At 44.8% G+C, this 15,173-nt stretch overlaps 1 protein-coding gene across 1 annotated transcript in view; it reads left to right on the forward strand.

Moving 5' to 3' along the window:
• The window catches only part of NCAN (neurocan), a 151,431-nt gene extending 146,196 nt beyond the window's left edge, over window positions 1-5,235 (forward strand). The window contains exons 14-15 of the mRNA XM_087921126.1: window positions 3,134-3,316; window positions 5,007-5,235. Of these exons, the coding sequence (XP_087777252.1) occupies window positions 3,134-3,316; window positions 5,007-5,155 (332 nt within the window). The 3' untranslated portion in view covers window positions 5,156-5,235. The remainder of the gene's footprint in view (window positions 1-3,133; window positions 3,317-5,006) is intronic.
• Window positions 5,236-15,173: the final 9,938 nt, after the last annotated feature.

Below are 15,173 nucleotides of genomic sequence, written 5' to 3' on the forward strand. Positions count from 1 at the left end.
CAGCATCACTGAACGCAGAACTAGAGAACAGAGTCAGGAGGAAAATAGTGAAGGCAACCTCAAATCCAGTGTCTCTGGTGACTTACAGGGACACTTTAATGTCATTTTTTTTTTTTTTTTTGGCAATAGTATGAACACGTGGGGTCCTTGGTGCTCTCTGAGCTTGGCTGTTTTCCTTCATTACCCAACTAGGTATCAACATCAGTGTTAGCAGGTCGTCCTCATTTAACAGCTGGTGGCTTAATGACCGCTCAAAATCGACAGACTCAACAAATGTTACAGGGGGTCCTTGACTTACAACCTCAGTTGAACCCAAAATTTTTGTTGCTAAGAGAGACATTTGTTCAGTGAATTTTTCCTCAATTTAAGACCTTTCTTGCCACAGTTGTTAAGTGAATCGCTCCAGTTGTTAAGTTAGTAACACGGTTGTTAAGTGAATCTGGCTTCCCCATTGACTTTTACTTGTCAGAAGGTTGCAAAAGCTGATCATATGACTCCGGGACACTGCAACCGCCATAACTATGAGTTATGGGGATGCTGCAACAGTCGTTAAGTGTGAAAAACGGTCATAAGTTACTTTTTACATTACTGTTGTAACTTTGAACAGTCACTAGATGAGTTGTGGTAAGTTGAGGACTTCTTGAACTTACGTCTCATCCTCAAAGTTACAACTGCCAAATCCCTCCCCCATGGTCATGTGATCACATTTCAGGTGCTTGGTCACCAGCTTGTATTTACGATAGGTTGCAGCATCTTGAAGTCCTGTGACCATATTTTCCAATCTCTTTTTGCTGTTTCCTGGCAGGAGATGCCAAAAACCGCTCATTGGATATGCTGGATTCCTTTAACAACCATGTGATTCACTTAATGACTGCAGTGACTCACTGTAAAAGCAGTCACGAGGTGATCGACTTAACGACCACAATGACTTATTCCCAGGTTGCTTCTCTCCTTAATTAGTTTCCATTCATTGCTTCTTGTTTTGCTATCAACTTACAACCAAATTCCAGGCTCTATTGTGCTCATAAACCGAGGACTGTGTGTTAGGGGATCTGTGACAACTCGCCACAGCCAACTTTCTGCAGCCAAGTCTCACTGGGACAAGAGTTATACTAATATCAAATAAATAGTGGAATAGAATAATTAAAGAAAGGATGCCAAAGGAGGGACAAAATGAAATGTGGATGACAAAAATTAAAATAATCTCTTAATTATTTTAAATAATTAAATTGAATTGTTGCATTGTCCTGTGGCGAGTTGGCTGTGATGAATTGGCTGTGGCTAATTGGCCATGATGAGTTGGCTATGGGGTGTTGGTCATGGTGAATTGTCCAATTCTGACTTGTAGGGCCCTCCACGCAATGATAACAGATAAACAGATAATCAGAGTTGGAACGGACCTTGTAGGTCATCTAGTTCAACCCCCTGCCCAGGCGGGAGACCCTACATCATTTTTGACAGGTGGGAGTCCAGTCTCTTCTTGAAAGTCTCAAGTGATGGCACTCCCACAACTTCCGAGGACAACTTCTGTTCCATTGGTTGATTTTTCTCACTGTCAGAAAGTTTCTCCTTATTTCCAGGTTGAATCTCTCCTTGTTCAGTTTCCATCCATTATTCCTTGTCTGGCCTACAGGTGCTTTAGGAAATAGCTGGACCCCTTCCTCTCTGTGGCAGCTCCTCAAATATTGGAAGACTGCTATCATGTCTCCCCTGGTCCTTCTCTTCACTAGACTAGCCAAGCTCAGTTCTTGAGTTCAGAGGCTTCTTCGGGGGACGGGGGGGACACAGGGTGCTCCTATCAAAGGAGAGGGTCATGCATCAGTTCGAAAATCCCAAAGATGCCTTTTTTTGAAGAGCTTCTTCAGCTCTGACTGGATGTTGGAATCAGAGCAGTGGTGGGATTCCATTTTTTTTTACTACCAGTTCTGTGGGCATGGCTTGGTGGGCATGGCAGGGGAAGATTACTATAAAATCTCCAATCAGAGGTGGGATTTGCCGGTTCTCCAAACTACTCAAAATTTCTGCTACCGGTTCTCCAGAACTGGTCAGAACCTGCTGAATACCAACTCTGAGTCAGAGCTGAAGAAGCTTCTTGGATGAGAAGCGAAACGTCTTCAAAGAAAAACCAGAAAGTCCAGCTACCTCATGAAAAAAAAATCGCCTTTGGGACAACCATGACCTGGATGACTGAGAATCTCCCTAGACCAGGGTTAGGGAAACTTGGCTCTTTTATCACTTATGGACTTCAACTCCCAGAATTCTTGAGGGAGCCATAAAAGTTTCCCCATCCCTGGCCTACTGGTTTTTCAGTTGTGGGGGAAATCAATATTTGACTTGAATGGGACTGTTTAATATATTATATATTCTTTATATGCCCTACATTTGTTTATTAAACAGTCCCATTCAAGTTAAAAATTGATTTCCCCCACAACTGAAAAACCAGTAGGCCAGGGATGGAGACTCTTTTATGGCTCACTCAGGAATTCTGGGAGTTGAAGTCCATAAGTGATAAAAGAGCCAAGTTTCCCTACTCCTGCCCTAGACAATCAGTTCGAAAAGATTTCCAAAAGACACGATGAGTATAAAATCTGACAATGTTTGTTCGTTACTGTAGAACTTTTTCTTTCTGCCCATTTCCAGAAGACAATCTCCACAAAGTCAGTGGAGTCGTGAACAATCAGACCTTGCGAGTCACTAAAAAAGAATTATTATTACAGCTGCGGGCTTCAGGAAACGGATAATGTTACCGGAGCGAGCAAAGGTCTATCAGGGAGGTAACAAGCGAGCGAGTTGCGTGACTATGAGCTTATTGAAGTTATAAGCGGCAATAGTGCACCTGGGGCACCAAAGCACTCGCCCAAGGGTTAAATAGAGCTTGGTAGAATTGTTGCCTTATGACACCAACGGATGCTGAGGTAATTTAAAATGCGATTCCTAGTAAATAGGGTGAAAATGTCCCAGGAAAATAATAAATTGTCCTGAGCTGGAAACCATAAGCCTAAAAAATGAAAAATTGAAAGGGAAAAAAAAAACACAGTAATAAGAAGGCCGCCTTTTTGAAATCAGTCCTCCGGCTGTTGACAAAGGGAGGTTTTCTATGCCTTTCCGCCTACAACTTGTATGGTCTTTGTAGTGCTGTGTGGGCCGCCCCCTCTGGTGGAAAACGCCTCCCCCATCGGAAAGAAGAAGGAGAGGTACAGCGTGCACTCGACCGTCCGATACCAGTGCACAGAAGGCTTCCTCCAAAGACATTTGCCCACCATCAAATGTCACGTCAACGGCCTGTGGGAGAACCCCAAAGTCCTCTGCACAAAACGTGAGTTCCTGCCGCCCCTTTCACAGATGAGGGTGGAAACGGGTGGCTGGCTCAGAGGCTAAGAAATCTCAATCTTCCCCTTTCCCGCTTGCCCACTTTGGCTGGGCAGAAGGAAACCTGGGAAAGGGCTCGTGCAGAGGTGGGATTCTTGCGGTTCAGACCGGTTCTGGCGAATCCCTGGCCCCCAAGATGAGCTGGCAGGGAACCGGTTCGCTATGTCGAGCCCACCCGCCCCCGCTTCACTCCCTTTGGTGAGAGCACAGCTGATTCGCAGGGCAGAGTAGTTTGCTGCGCCTCAGCTGTTTTAGTCACAGGGACTGCAGAAGGAGGTCAGTATATAAAAGCTTTTTGAAATGTGGAGCATGCGCACAGAGTGCGCAATCACCGAACCTGGTCATTAGACCGTTGGAATCCCATCCCTGGGCTCAAGGTACTTTTAGCATCGCGCTAAGTACCAGCTACTCCCAGGGTCAGACTGAGAGAGCTCTTTTGCTCCTTGGGGTGAAAAAATAATTGGGTAGGTGAGATTCGGGACGGGACAGGACGGGGGAATGGGAAAAGGGCACCAGAGTATGTGGATACAGGGAGAAAAGTTCTGGAAAAACAAATCCTTCAAATAAACCAGCTTAATTCTTGTTTTTTTAAAAAATAAATATGTTGATGTACCTTCCTTCCTCAATTCCTTCAACTGTTTTTTTATCCTTCCTTCCTCCCTTCTTCTTCTTTTTGATCCTCCCTTTCCTCCTTCCCTCCCTCTTTCTTTGTTATCCTTCCTCTCTCCCTGCCTCTTTCATGTTTTTTTCCTCCCTCCCTCCCTCCCTTTCTTGTTTTCCTTCCTTCTTTCCTCCCTCCCTCCCTACCCCCTTCCCTGTCCTTCTCTCTACTTCCTGCTGCAATAGTCATGGGATTTCCTAGTGGTCTCCCATTCTCAAGGTGTGACCAAGTCTGACTTGCCTTCAAGATCAGCCAAAGGCAGCTGCGGGCTCACACCTAGGTCAGAAAGAAAAATATTGGGGGTGGGGGAGAGTGGCACTGGGACACATATAGGAGGATAAACGAATATATGATATGGATCAGTGAGTTTCTTATTTATTTGATTTATATTCCACTTTTGCTTGTACAACTGCAATTGGCGCTCATAAGGCTTCTGCCTCCTCTTCCCACTACAACAGTCCTGTGGGGCGGGACAGGCTAGAAGAGAGGGACCAGCCCAAAGTCACCCAGCCGACTTTCCTACCAATGGAGAGAATAGAACTCGGAATCTCCTGGCTTCTGGTCTGGCAGTTTTGCCCTTCTGTCAAACTGGCTCTTGATGTGTAATGTTTGTGCAGGCCGTGCCTTTTAGAAAAGTTGGGTATAGGCAGTCCTCGTTTAGCAACTCCAATGGGCAACAACAGCTCAGCCATTAAATGAAAAGGTTGCTCTGTGAAACCGCAGTGATGTTTATGATCGTAGTTCAGCTTCCCGTGGCTTTGCAGACCTGCCAAGGCCATAAAGGCAAGGGGCTGGTTGCAAAGTTATTTATTTCATCACCACCGTAATTGCCAATGGTTACTAAATGAGGCAATGGTTAAACGAGGACTACCTTCATGTAGAACTGTGGGTGGTAGCTACTCCTTGTTGCATTGACCACCTAGTCTGGGCTGAGTGACTAATGCCTCCGTTTCTCCTGGCTGTTGATTCCTTGCAGCCCGACGGTCCCACAGAACTCGGCGGCACCATCGTCACCACCGCCAGCGCCGGCAGCACCACCATCGCAAATCGCGCAAGGACCGGAGGAAACACCAGAAGCAGCGTCCAAAGCTGGACTGGGCAGAGGATGGCAGCAACTACTTTTAACCTCTGACCCCAATGGAAGCACAAGCTTTGACAACCCCCCCCTCCCCTTCCCATATCTCCAGCCCCTCCCTCCCCCATCTTCCTCAGCCATCCAGGATGTGACGGGGATCCATGTGTGATGGGAATTCTTCCCCTCTTGTATCTCTTCCCAGGGCCCGGCTGCAGGATGGCACAGTTGCGTGCAGTGCATACCCACTAGGCGTTCATGAAACCTGGCACTTAAAAACATAAATGAATTGATTCCAATCAGGTTCCCCATGGCTCCCCCCCTCCCCACCCCGCAGCAAAATTGGGGCACAAAGCCCAGATTTCTGAGAATTAGCTCTCCTTTTTAAAAGAGAAGTTGCAAAAGCTCGTCTTGGTTGCAAAGATCTTCTGGAAAACGGGGGCTTAAAATTCAGAGGGGCAATCAATCAATTGCCCAGTGATTGGAGGAGAGTTGGCTGGACGCAATGCAGTCCTGAATGGCCATAATTGCTAATTCATTCCGTTCAGCATTTGAATAGCATAGAATAGAATCACAGAGTTGGAAGGGTCCTTGGAGGTCCTCTAATCCAACCCCCTGCCCAGGCAGGAAACCCCTACACCACTTCAGGCAAAGCTGGTTGTGCTTCGGTCTTCTCAGCCTGCACCTCACCCCGAGCCTCTCTCCCTTCCCCACATTAGAAACTTCTACAAATTAACAAAAGAAGAGCAAAAATTTGCGTAATTTTAGAAGAGAAAAGGGAAGACGTTTTTCTCAGCACAAGAGTCAGGCGGCCGATCTTGCCTCCTCCGAAGGTTTTGATGTCCCGCCAGCATGGGCCTGATCAGGGGATGGGAACTGTCGTCCAGTCTATCTGGAGGCAACTGAATTGAACAAAGCTGGTTTAAAAGATTTCCTTTTGCTGCCAGTTCTCTCTTATTGCTACTTAGCCACCGTCTGAAAGGATTTATCTAAGGCAGCGGTGTCAAACTCAAAGGCCTGCCGACTGGATCCAGCCTGCGGGGTGCTTAGGTGGGCCCGCGGTGTCTCTGCCAGTGAAAATGGAGCTTGGGACGGCCATGTGTGGCCTGCCCGGGCTCCATTTTCAGCCATGACGGCCTCCTACAACCCTCTGCCAGAAAAAAACCGAGCTCAGGAAGGCCATATGTGGCCTGCCCGGGCTCCATTTTTGGCTGCAACAGCCTCCTGCAGCCCTCTGCCAGTGAAAATGGAGCATAGGGAGGCTGTGCGCATCCCCCCTGAGCTCCATTTTCACTGGCAGAGGGCTGCAGGAGGCCGTCACAGCCGAAAACGGAGCGTCGATGAGTGACGTCGAGCTGGCCACGCCCACCACGGCCATGCACCCCTCCAGCCCTCCTGAGGTCAAACACAACCCTGCTGCAGCCCTCAATGAAATTGAGTTTGAGACCCCCTAATTTAAGGGGAAAAGGCGAGGCTGATTCTATTCAATTGCCGTCTGTTCCAGGGATGAATGACATCTGCCATTCCCACTTTTAAGAAAATAAGTGCCCTGAGATATGCCTGGCTGGGGAATTCTGGGAGTTGAAGTCCACAATTCCTAAAGTTGCCGAGTTGGGTGACCCCCTAGTATATGGGAATGACCTTGGCAGATAAGAGGGAGAGTTACAAACTGGATAACCAGGTTGTAAAAGATGTCCCAGTCCACAGAAGGACAGAAACCTTCGGAAATGGTTTCTGTGGCTCCATTTCCATCTCCCAAGGCCATTCTCACACACCCGTTGCATAAACCAGCTAGGAAACTAAGTTCCTTAGGATGCAAAGACTTCCAGGGAAACAGAGCTCTTCTTCGAACATGGTCTGGGATTCTCCATGAACTAGTCTTTTCTCCTTTAGCCTCAAGCCCCACCCCACCCCGCCGCCTTTCTGATCTCATTTTTAATTCTATTGCTTCTTTGAAGCATCGTTAGGATGGGGAAGAAACATAGTACATGTTTCTCAACTTTGGCAGCTTTAGGATTCATGGACTTCAGCTTGACTGGTTGGCTGAGGAATTCTGGGAACTGAAGTCCATACATCTTAAAATGGCTAAGGTTGACAAGTGCTGCTCCAAGGTGTTATGAATTTCCCACCATGCCCCACAGCTCTGACATAGCACAATCTTGGGCTATTAAAACAGATGCTGCCCGGCCCAGCAGCTACATTCACATGAATATATACTGGCTCTAGGAAGTCTGGAGCATGATCTTAAAACAGATCGTGAAGATATTAGATCTAGTGATGCTTTCCCAATTCTCCTCAATTCTTCTTTTGCTTAAATTTTATTAGAAATTCTGTATTGTTCTTGTTCTTAGCACTAGCATATCTAGGTTGCAAAACTCACATAACCCACTAGATGGCAGGAAGGTGCTTGGGTTTGCTGTTTGCTGCCATCTGATGGCCATGAAGGATATGGCAACCCATATAAATAGTAATCTGGTGGTTTGCTCTCTTTATCTCGGGAAGCACAAGGCCCTCTGTTAGCAAAGTCCGCTTGATCTACATTTATTTTTCATTCAAACATAATTTAAATTACCTGACTAAAATTCCCCAAGCATTTAATAATATCTCTTTTGGTCACATTAAAAAAAATTTTTTTTAGTAACATTTGTCTGAGGCTGGATGCAGCTTTGAAAGGCAAACTGAATATTCCCAGAACAAAGCAATGGAAGGAAAGGAATATTTTTTAACCTTAAATGGGAAACTTTCAGTCCAGAGGATTCAATCTGCAGGGAAGTCTGTGATCAACGCTCTGCCTCTTTTTACAATGGAGGGAAGGGGCTCAGTAGTATAAGTGTAGCCACCATCTTGACTTTTTTGACCTTGGGGACACTGCTGAATCCCATCTCCAAATGAAACATGAATCTTTTGAGCCAAAATATCTAGATTTTCTCTGTGTCACAGCCCACTTTCCTCAACATCAGCCCTTTGAGGTAGTCTATAGGTAGTCCTCATTTAACAACCACAATTGGGCCCGGAATTTTGTTCTTTCTGGTTGTTAAATGGTCTAACACATGATCTAACTCAATTTTAGAACCAGTTTGTTCAATGCTCGTAAAATGAGTCACCATAGTCATTAAGCAAATCAAGTGGTTGTTAAGCTAATCCAGCATATCCAATGCATCTTTTTTTGGCTGGAAAATGGAAAAGAAAACATTTTAAAATGTTGTCATGCAATGCAGGACATTGTAAAAGGTTGTAAATGCAAGCTGATTGCCAGGTTCCCCAAATGTTACACGTGACTGCAACAGAGGTGCAGTAGTTATAACTTTGAGAATGGGTCATATGTAATTGTTGTAACATTGTACAATCGTTAAGTGAGAACTATTTGTAGGTGAGGAACCAGGTGCCCAAGGTGTGCTAAAATTCAACTCTGTTGTTATAGGTTATCATAACAGAAAATCTTGATTTGGTCTCTCTCTTTTTGGTCTCATTATATCTATAATTCCATCGACTTTTGCATCTGGCTCTGGCCAGGGAGGATTATAAAAAATCAAAATGGCAGGCGTGACTTTATGAGGGAAACCCCGTCCCCTTTTTACACGCATCATGCAGCTGCTGCTGCTGCCATCTTGAACTTTTTTGACCCTCCCTGGGGATGTCCTTGGTGATGTTGCTGTGGGTGTTAATCGGACTCCGGTTTGCCCTGATGTCTTTCTCTACAAGGAGATGTAGGCCAGCCTTGACAAAAATCTTTCAGTGGCCTTTGGATCCTAAGGCCACAATGGTGAAACTGTGGCCTTCCAGATCTGTCAGCACTACAACTCCCATCATCGGTGGCCACTAAATACAATTCAGTCGATAGGTGCTTTGTGAGCCCTAGAGATGTGCTTGAATTGGCTGCGAAGTACATTTTAATTGAGGGTTTCCTGACCTTGACAACTTTAAGACCTGTGAACTTCAACTCCCAGAATTCCCCAGCCAGCATGGCTGGCTAAGGAATTCCGAAAGCTGAAGTCCATGCAACTTAAACTTGCCAAGGTCAGGAAAGTCTGCTTTAATTCAAAACACAACATCCTTTGACACTTAATCAAGATCAAAATGTGTTGCAGCAGGAAAGCCTGAGACACCTGAGGGGAGAAAATGAAGATGGCAGCCTTAACTGAAGATGCCATTTTGACTTTTGACTCTCTCCCTGCCCTCGGCAGATGTCTCTGAGCAAAGAGACCAGGAGGGCAACATCCCCTTTCAAACCTTATCCCAGATTCACCAGGTGGCCTTAAAAAAAGCCACCTTCTCTCAGCCACAATTTCAGAACAAGGTTAATTCTGGTTCTGGCCTAACTGACAGGACAGTTGTCAGGCTAATCCTTTGAACCCTCAAAAAATGGTGTGCTAATACTCAATATTATCATTGCTCTTATCAGTAGCCTCCATGCTGCCCTTCGGTGCTCATTCAGAGACGAAGAGGAAAGTTTAGGGACAGGATGGTTGGGTGGGAGGGATGGGGGGAGGTTGTCAGTATGGATTGAAAGTTCATTTCATTTTTTATTTTTTTTAAATGGCTCTTAATGTTTCAATTCTTGATGTCTTTGGCTGAGACACACTTGCAAGCATGTGTAGTTGAGGGAACAAGTGTTTATGGAAATTCTCAATCAACCACATCATGGTTGTCCCAAAGGTTCTTTTTTTTTCTTTGAAAACATTTTGCTTCTAATCCAAGAAGCTTTTTCAGTTCAGAAGCTTCTTGGATGAAAAGCGAAATGTTTTTCAAGGGAAAAAAACAAAAAAGTAAACTTGCATTTTGGAAAAGTAGCTTTGGATTGAGGGAACAAGATTGCAAGGGGGTGGGGTGGGGGAAGGATATTTAACTCCTGGTCTCTTGCCGTGGCTTTCCAGCAGGTTTGCAGAGCGATAAGAGCAGAAAAGCAACCATGATATGAGTAGGAAGGAATTTAGAGGTCATCTAGTCCAACCCTAGGCCTCCTCCATGCAAGAATATCAAAGCAGAATTCAAGGAGATGACCTTAACTGTTTTCCACTGAAAGAGCTTCCACCAGCCCCCAGAGAAAATGTATGCCCCAACAAAGGACTCACAATTTGGAATCTCCCTCTAACAAAATGATGCAAAAGATTATTGTCACAGGTTGCAGCAATCCCTTTTAGCCCCACCTCAACTGTCCCCATTTTGGGGGGAGGATGTGGCTGGAGGGTATGGGGAGGATTACAAAGTGCAAAAAAATGCATGTCTTAAGGGATGCAAAGGCCTAAGGAAGCCATTTTGTCCCCTCCCCTCAATAGATACCATTTTTGGAAGGTGGCTCTGTCCACATGGAATTTTTGGAGCATTAAAATATGTGGCCCTACAATCATCAGACACATTTTGCTCCAACATCTACAGTGCTAATTTGGGTGGGGAAAAAGCATTCTCGTGGTCTTTTGGATCAGATACTCCTATGGGCAAAAACATGCCTCAGCCTTTTCATTGTTCCTCCTAGGGTTCCAACATCACTACATCTGTGATTCTTTGAAATACTTTGCATCTCTCTTATCAAAAAAGGAAAGAAGTCTTTGTAAAGGATATCAGACAAATACAAGAGAGGAAGATAAGGTTTCTGGGTAAACATCCAGAGCTTCACCACCATCAGAAGTATTAAAGAACATTTCCCACCCCCCTATAAAATAGGAATGCTTTTTGTTCAGTCTTCATGAGATTCCTCCCCCCACCCCCAATATTTTGGCTATTCAGGGCACTTCCAGATCATCAAGGACACTTCCAGCTGTTTTTGATTTAATTCTCTTCTGGGATCCGGCCAAAATCTTTGGGGCAAAATGAAATTGGATTCTGTTGTCCTCAGGTTGCTGTGCGACAGAGGATATCTATAAAAGCTTATGGCAGTTCCGATTTCTACTCACTTCTGTGTAAGATATAAGCCATCAGTAAAATACCAGAGAGAAGAATTCGTTCACGATTTCAATAAAATGCGGATTGAACCAAGACTTAGGCTAACCAATGTGATCAAGCACCACCGCAGAAGATGTTTGGAGAACCTCAAGGGTGCTTTTTCAAGAGACAGTTGGACTTTCTGGTTTTTCTTTGAAGACAAGGAGTATAAATCTTTCCATTCCCCGTCATCCAGTCAGAGCTGAAGAAGCTTTTTGGATGAGAAGGGAAACGTCTTCAAAGAAAAACCAGAAAGTCCAGTTGCCTCTTTAAAAAGCACCTTTGCGACATCCATGACCTGGATGACTGAGAATCTCTATACTCCAAATTGTGCTATGTTTGGCCTCCAAAAGGGTGGGCAAGATGTTGAAAGTTAACATTCCTGTAAATAAAAATGTTAAATTCCTCCGCTGCTGCATTCCAGAGATGGCTTAATATTTTACACGGAAGTGAAGTTATTAAAAATCAAAAGTGCACTAAGTTTTATAGGCACCCTGTATATGGAGGCTTCCTTTGCCATGAATTATACTATGCACAGGATAGACTTTCCAAGATGAGCACAGATAGTTTCTTGACTTACAACCACAACTGGGACTGCAGCTTCCATCACTATGAGATGCAGTCGTTCAGTGAGTCAGACCCATTTTTATGTCATTGTTTGCCATGGATGTTAAGTGAATCAGCATAGTTGTTAAGCAAATCCAGCTTCCCCCATTGACTCTACCTGTTGAAAGCTCACTGGGAAGTTTGCAAATTACAGTCAAATCGCCTCAGGATGCTGCAACTATTGTAAATACATGGCAGTTGCCAAGCTCCCAAATTTTGATTATGTGATTTTAGGATGCTGGGGTGGTTGTAAGTGGGAGGACTGGTTGTCAGTTGCGTTTTTCAGTGCCGTTGTAACTTCATTCAATCATTAAATGGTTGTAGGTTGTAGGACGAGGACTTCCTGTACCCCTTGTACCCACCTATATTGATTTCAATGGGACTTGCTTCCAAGCCAAGGCCTAAAGCAGGAGTGGAGAGAAATGGCCTTTTTATGATTTGCGGACTTCAACTCCCAGAATTCCCCATGTTGGCTCAGAAGTTCTGGGAGTTGAGGTCCGCAAATCATAAAAGCGCCATCATTCCCCACCCCTGGCCTAAAGAATTAATGTAAAGATCTGGTGAAGCAAAGCTGGACCAGGGATGTCAACTACAGGGAAGAAGGGGTCAAAATGGTGGCCATGCTCGTGATTGTGCCATGGCTGCCATCTTAATTTTTCTGACCACAGGGATGTCCTTGACAGGGAGAAGAGGTCACTTGAGGAAATCTTTTTATTTGTCTCAATTTTTTCCCAGTGCAGTCAGTGGAAAAAGCAAAGTTCCTAAAGTGATGGACTTGTCTTGGTTGGTGGCTTTCAAAAACAGAGCATAGAACTACCGAGCGGTCAGACCTGTTTTCCAGCACTGGCATAGGGTTAGACTAGATGGCCTTTGAGGTCCCCCCCAATACTAGAGAAAGGAACAACCCAAGAATGGATGGCAGGAAATCTAATCCTGTCCCCTAAAGTGACCTACCTGAAAGCTTCTGGTGGGTGTTCCTGTTCCTGAGGTCATCTGCGCAGCCCAGAAGACTTCTGTGCCAGCCACATCCTTTGCAAATGCAATTGCTTTTGCACCCTTTTCCCTGCACAAGTGAAATGTGTCACATCTGAAACTGGGTTTGATTTGTGGGTGTATGTACAAGTGTGGGTGTGTTTGTATGGGTGGATACAGGGTGCGCATACACAAAAGTGTGAGTGTGGTGTGTGCAGTCAGCACCTTTCCAACCTCTGCTGTTTCAACATAACTGCAGTGTCCAGTCCTCCTTTGTGTGTAACCCCTCCCTCTTGCCCCTTGGGTGGTTCCCCCCACAAAAAAGGGGGGGAAGTGGGGGAGAGAAAACAAGGCCCTTTGCGGTTTCTGTACTGCTGGACATTTTAATAAATTTTTTTAACAGTTCCTAAGCCCGCCGTCTGCTTTCTTCCATCATCACTCTCTCTTCCAGAAGATTCGCATCCAGGTTAAAGTGGCAGTTGTGCGAAACGTGCACACAAGGCTGCCCTTCCTGCAGAAAAGTGCCAGAGCAATGGACTTAAAACATATAGGACCATACCTGTCTGCAAAACACAATTGGCCATGAAACTCATTTCCCACCAATGTCCCTTTTAAAGTATAATAAATGACAAGAATGAGAAAACGATAATGCAGCCTGTAAATCATTTTTACGTGGGATTTGATTAGGGTTGCCAATGCAAACATTGTTTGGCATAATACAGTCTCAGGGATTGGGGAAGTGAAATGAAATGCAAAAGATGGATAAACAAGAAAAAAAAAACTCTTGGGAAAATCCGTTGAGCTGGGAAAGTGGAGTGGCGGGGGGGGAGAATCTGAAATCTAGGCAAACCCTTTTTCTTGGATCCACCAAAGTATCTCAAACACAAGGCAGTTTTTCCATCATAGAAAGAGGAAAGTGCAAAAGTTGGCTTAAAAGTCAACATTAAAAAAAAAAACTCAGATCATGGCATTCGGTCCCATCCCTTCCTGGCAAATAGAAAGGGAAAAAATGGAAGCAGTGACAAGATTTTATTTTCCTGGGCTTTAAGATCATTGCAGACGGCGATTGCAGCCATGAATTCAAAAGACACTTGCTCCTTGGGAGGAAAGCTATGGCAAACCTAGACAGCATATTAAAAAGCAGAGACATCACCTTGGCAATAAAGTCAAAGCTATGGTTTTGTATGGCTGGGTCAAAAAGAAGGCTGAACGCCAAAGAAGGGATGGTTTTGAATTGTGGGCTTGGAGAAAAAACTCTTGGAGAGTCGATGGGCTGCAAGGAGATCGTATCAGTCAATCCTAAAGGAAACCTACACTGACTGTCCATTGGAAGGACAGGTACTGAACCTGAAGGTCAAATACTTTGGCCACCCAATGAGAAAAGAGGATTAATTGGAAAAGACTCTGATGTTGGGAAAGGAGAAGGGGATGGCAGAAGATTATAACAGAATACAACAGAATGACAGAGTTGGAAGGGACCTTTGGAGGTCTTCTAGCCCAACCCTTGCTCAAGCCGGAAACCCTATATCATTCCGGACAAATGGCTGTCCAGTCTCTTCTCAAAAGCCTCCAGTGATGGAGTACCCCAAACCTCTGAAGGCAAACTCTTTTACTGGTTAAGTGTTCTCACTATTACAAAAATTTTCCTTAGTTCTAGGTTAGTTTCTATCCATTTTTTTGTCTTGCCTTCTGTTATTGAGGGCTTATTCAACAGATCAGACGGGCACTTTAAGGGAGTCTCTAGAGATTTCCTTAACTTCCTTCTTGTAGTATAAGTGAATAAACCTGGAGGAAACGGCCATTCTGATAGCAGATCTGGGGTGGAGGGTGGGGTGGGGTGGGCAACTGATGCATACCTGGTCCCAGGTTGTTGGCTGTTCTCAGCTGCTTCGTTTCATTTCATGGGAGGAGCCAAACAGGTGGGATGTTCACACAGGCATACTAGAATAGAATAATTGAGTGTATCTCTTGAAGGTTAATAGAGGCTGGAAGCACCTTTTCCAACACATTTTATTTGGAAGCATAAGGGTTTTTTTTTGAGCTGCAAACTGTCATAAAATGTGCTAGTTGGAAAAAGGTGCAACCAGACCCATTCTGGGGTTGTTTGATAATATAAATCACGTGGTTTCAACCTTTTTGGTGGATGGAGAGAGGCTAGTCTCTTTGTGCCTTATAGACAGAGATTGATTAACAACAGTGCAGGTGAGAAGCCAACCCAGGAAGGGGGAACCTGTGAAAACCCCTCCTCTATCTGTTGCCATTTGCCCAATGTGTGGCCAGCTGGACTTATAGATGCAAAAGGATGACACAGAAAAGAGGGGAAGGAAAGAAAGGGAGGAGGAAGAGAGGAAGGAAACCAGGAGAGGGAAGAAGAAGAAGAAGAAGAAGAAAGAAGAAGAAGAAGAAGAAGAAGAAGAAGAAGAAGAAGAAGAAGAAGAAGAAGAAGAAGAAGAAGAAGAAGAAGAAGAAGAAGAAGAAGAAGAAGAAGAAGAAGAAGAAGAAAGAAAAAAAGGGAGGGTGGGAGGGAAGCAAGAGGGAGAGGAAGGAAAGGGAAGCAAAGAGCTAGGGAAAGAG

This window comes from Pseudonaja textilis, chromosome 1 (genome assembly GCF_049901715.1).
Source record: "Pseudonaja textilis isolate UNSWEBS1 chromosome 1, rPseTex1.2, whole genome shotgun sequence".
Taxonomy (NCBI): Eukaryota; Metazoa; Chordata; class Lepidosauria; order Squamata; family Elapidae; genus Pseudonaja; species Pseudonaja textilis.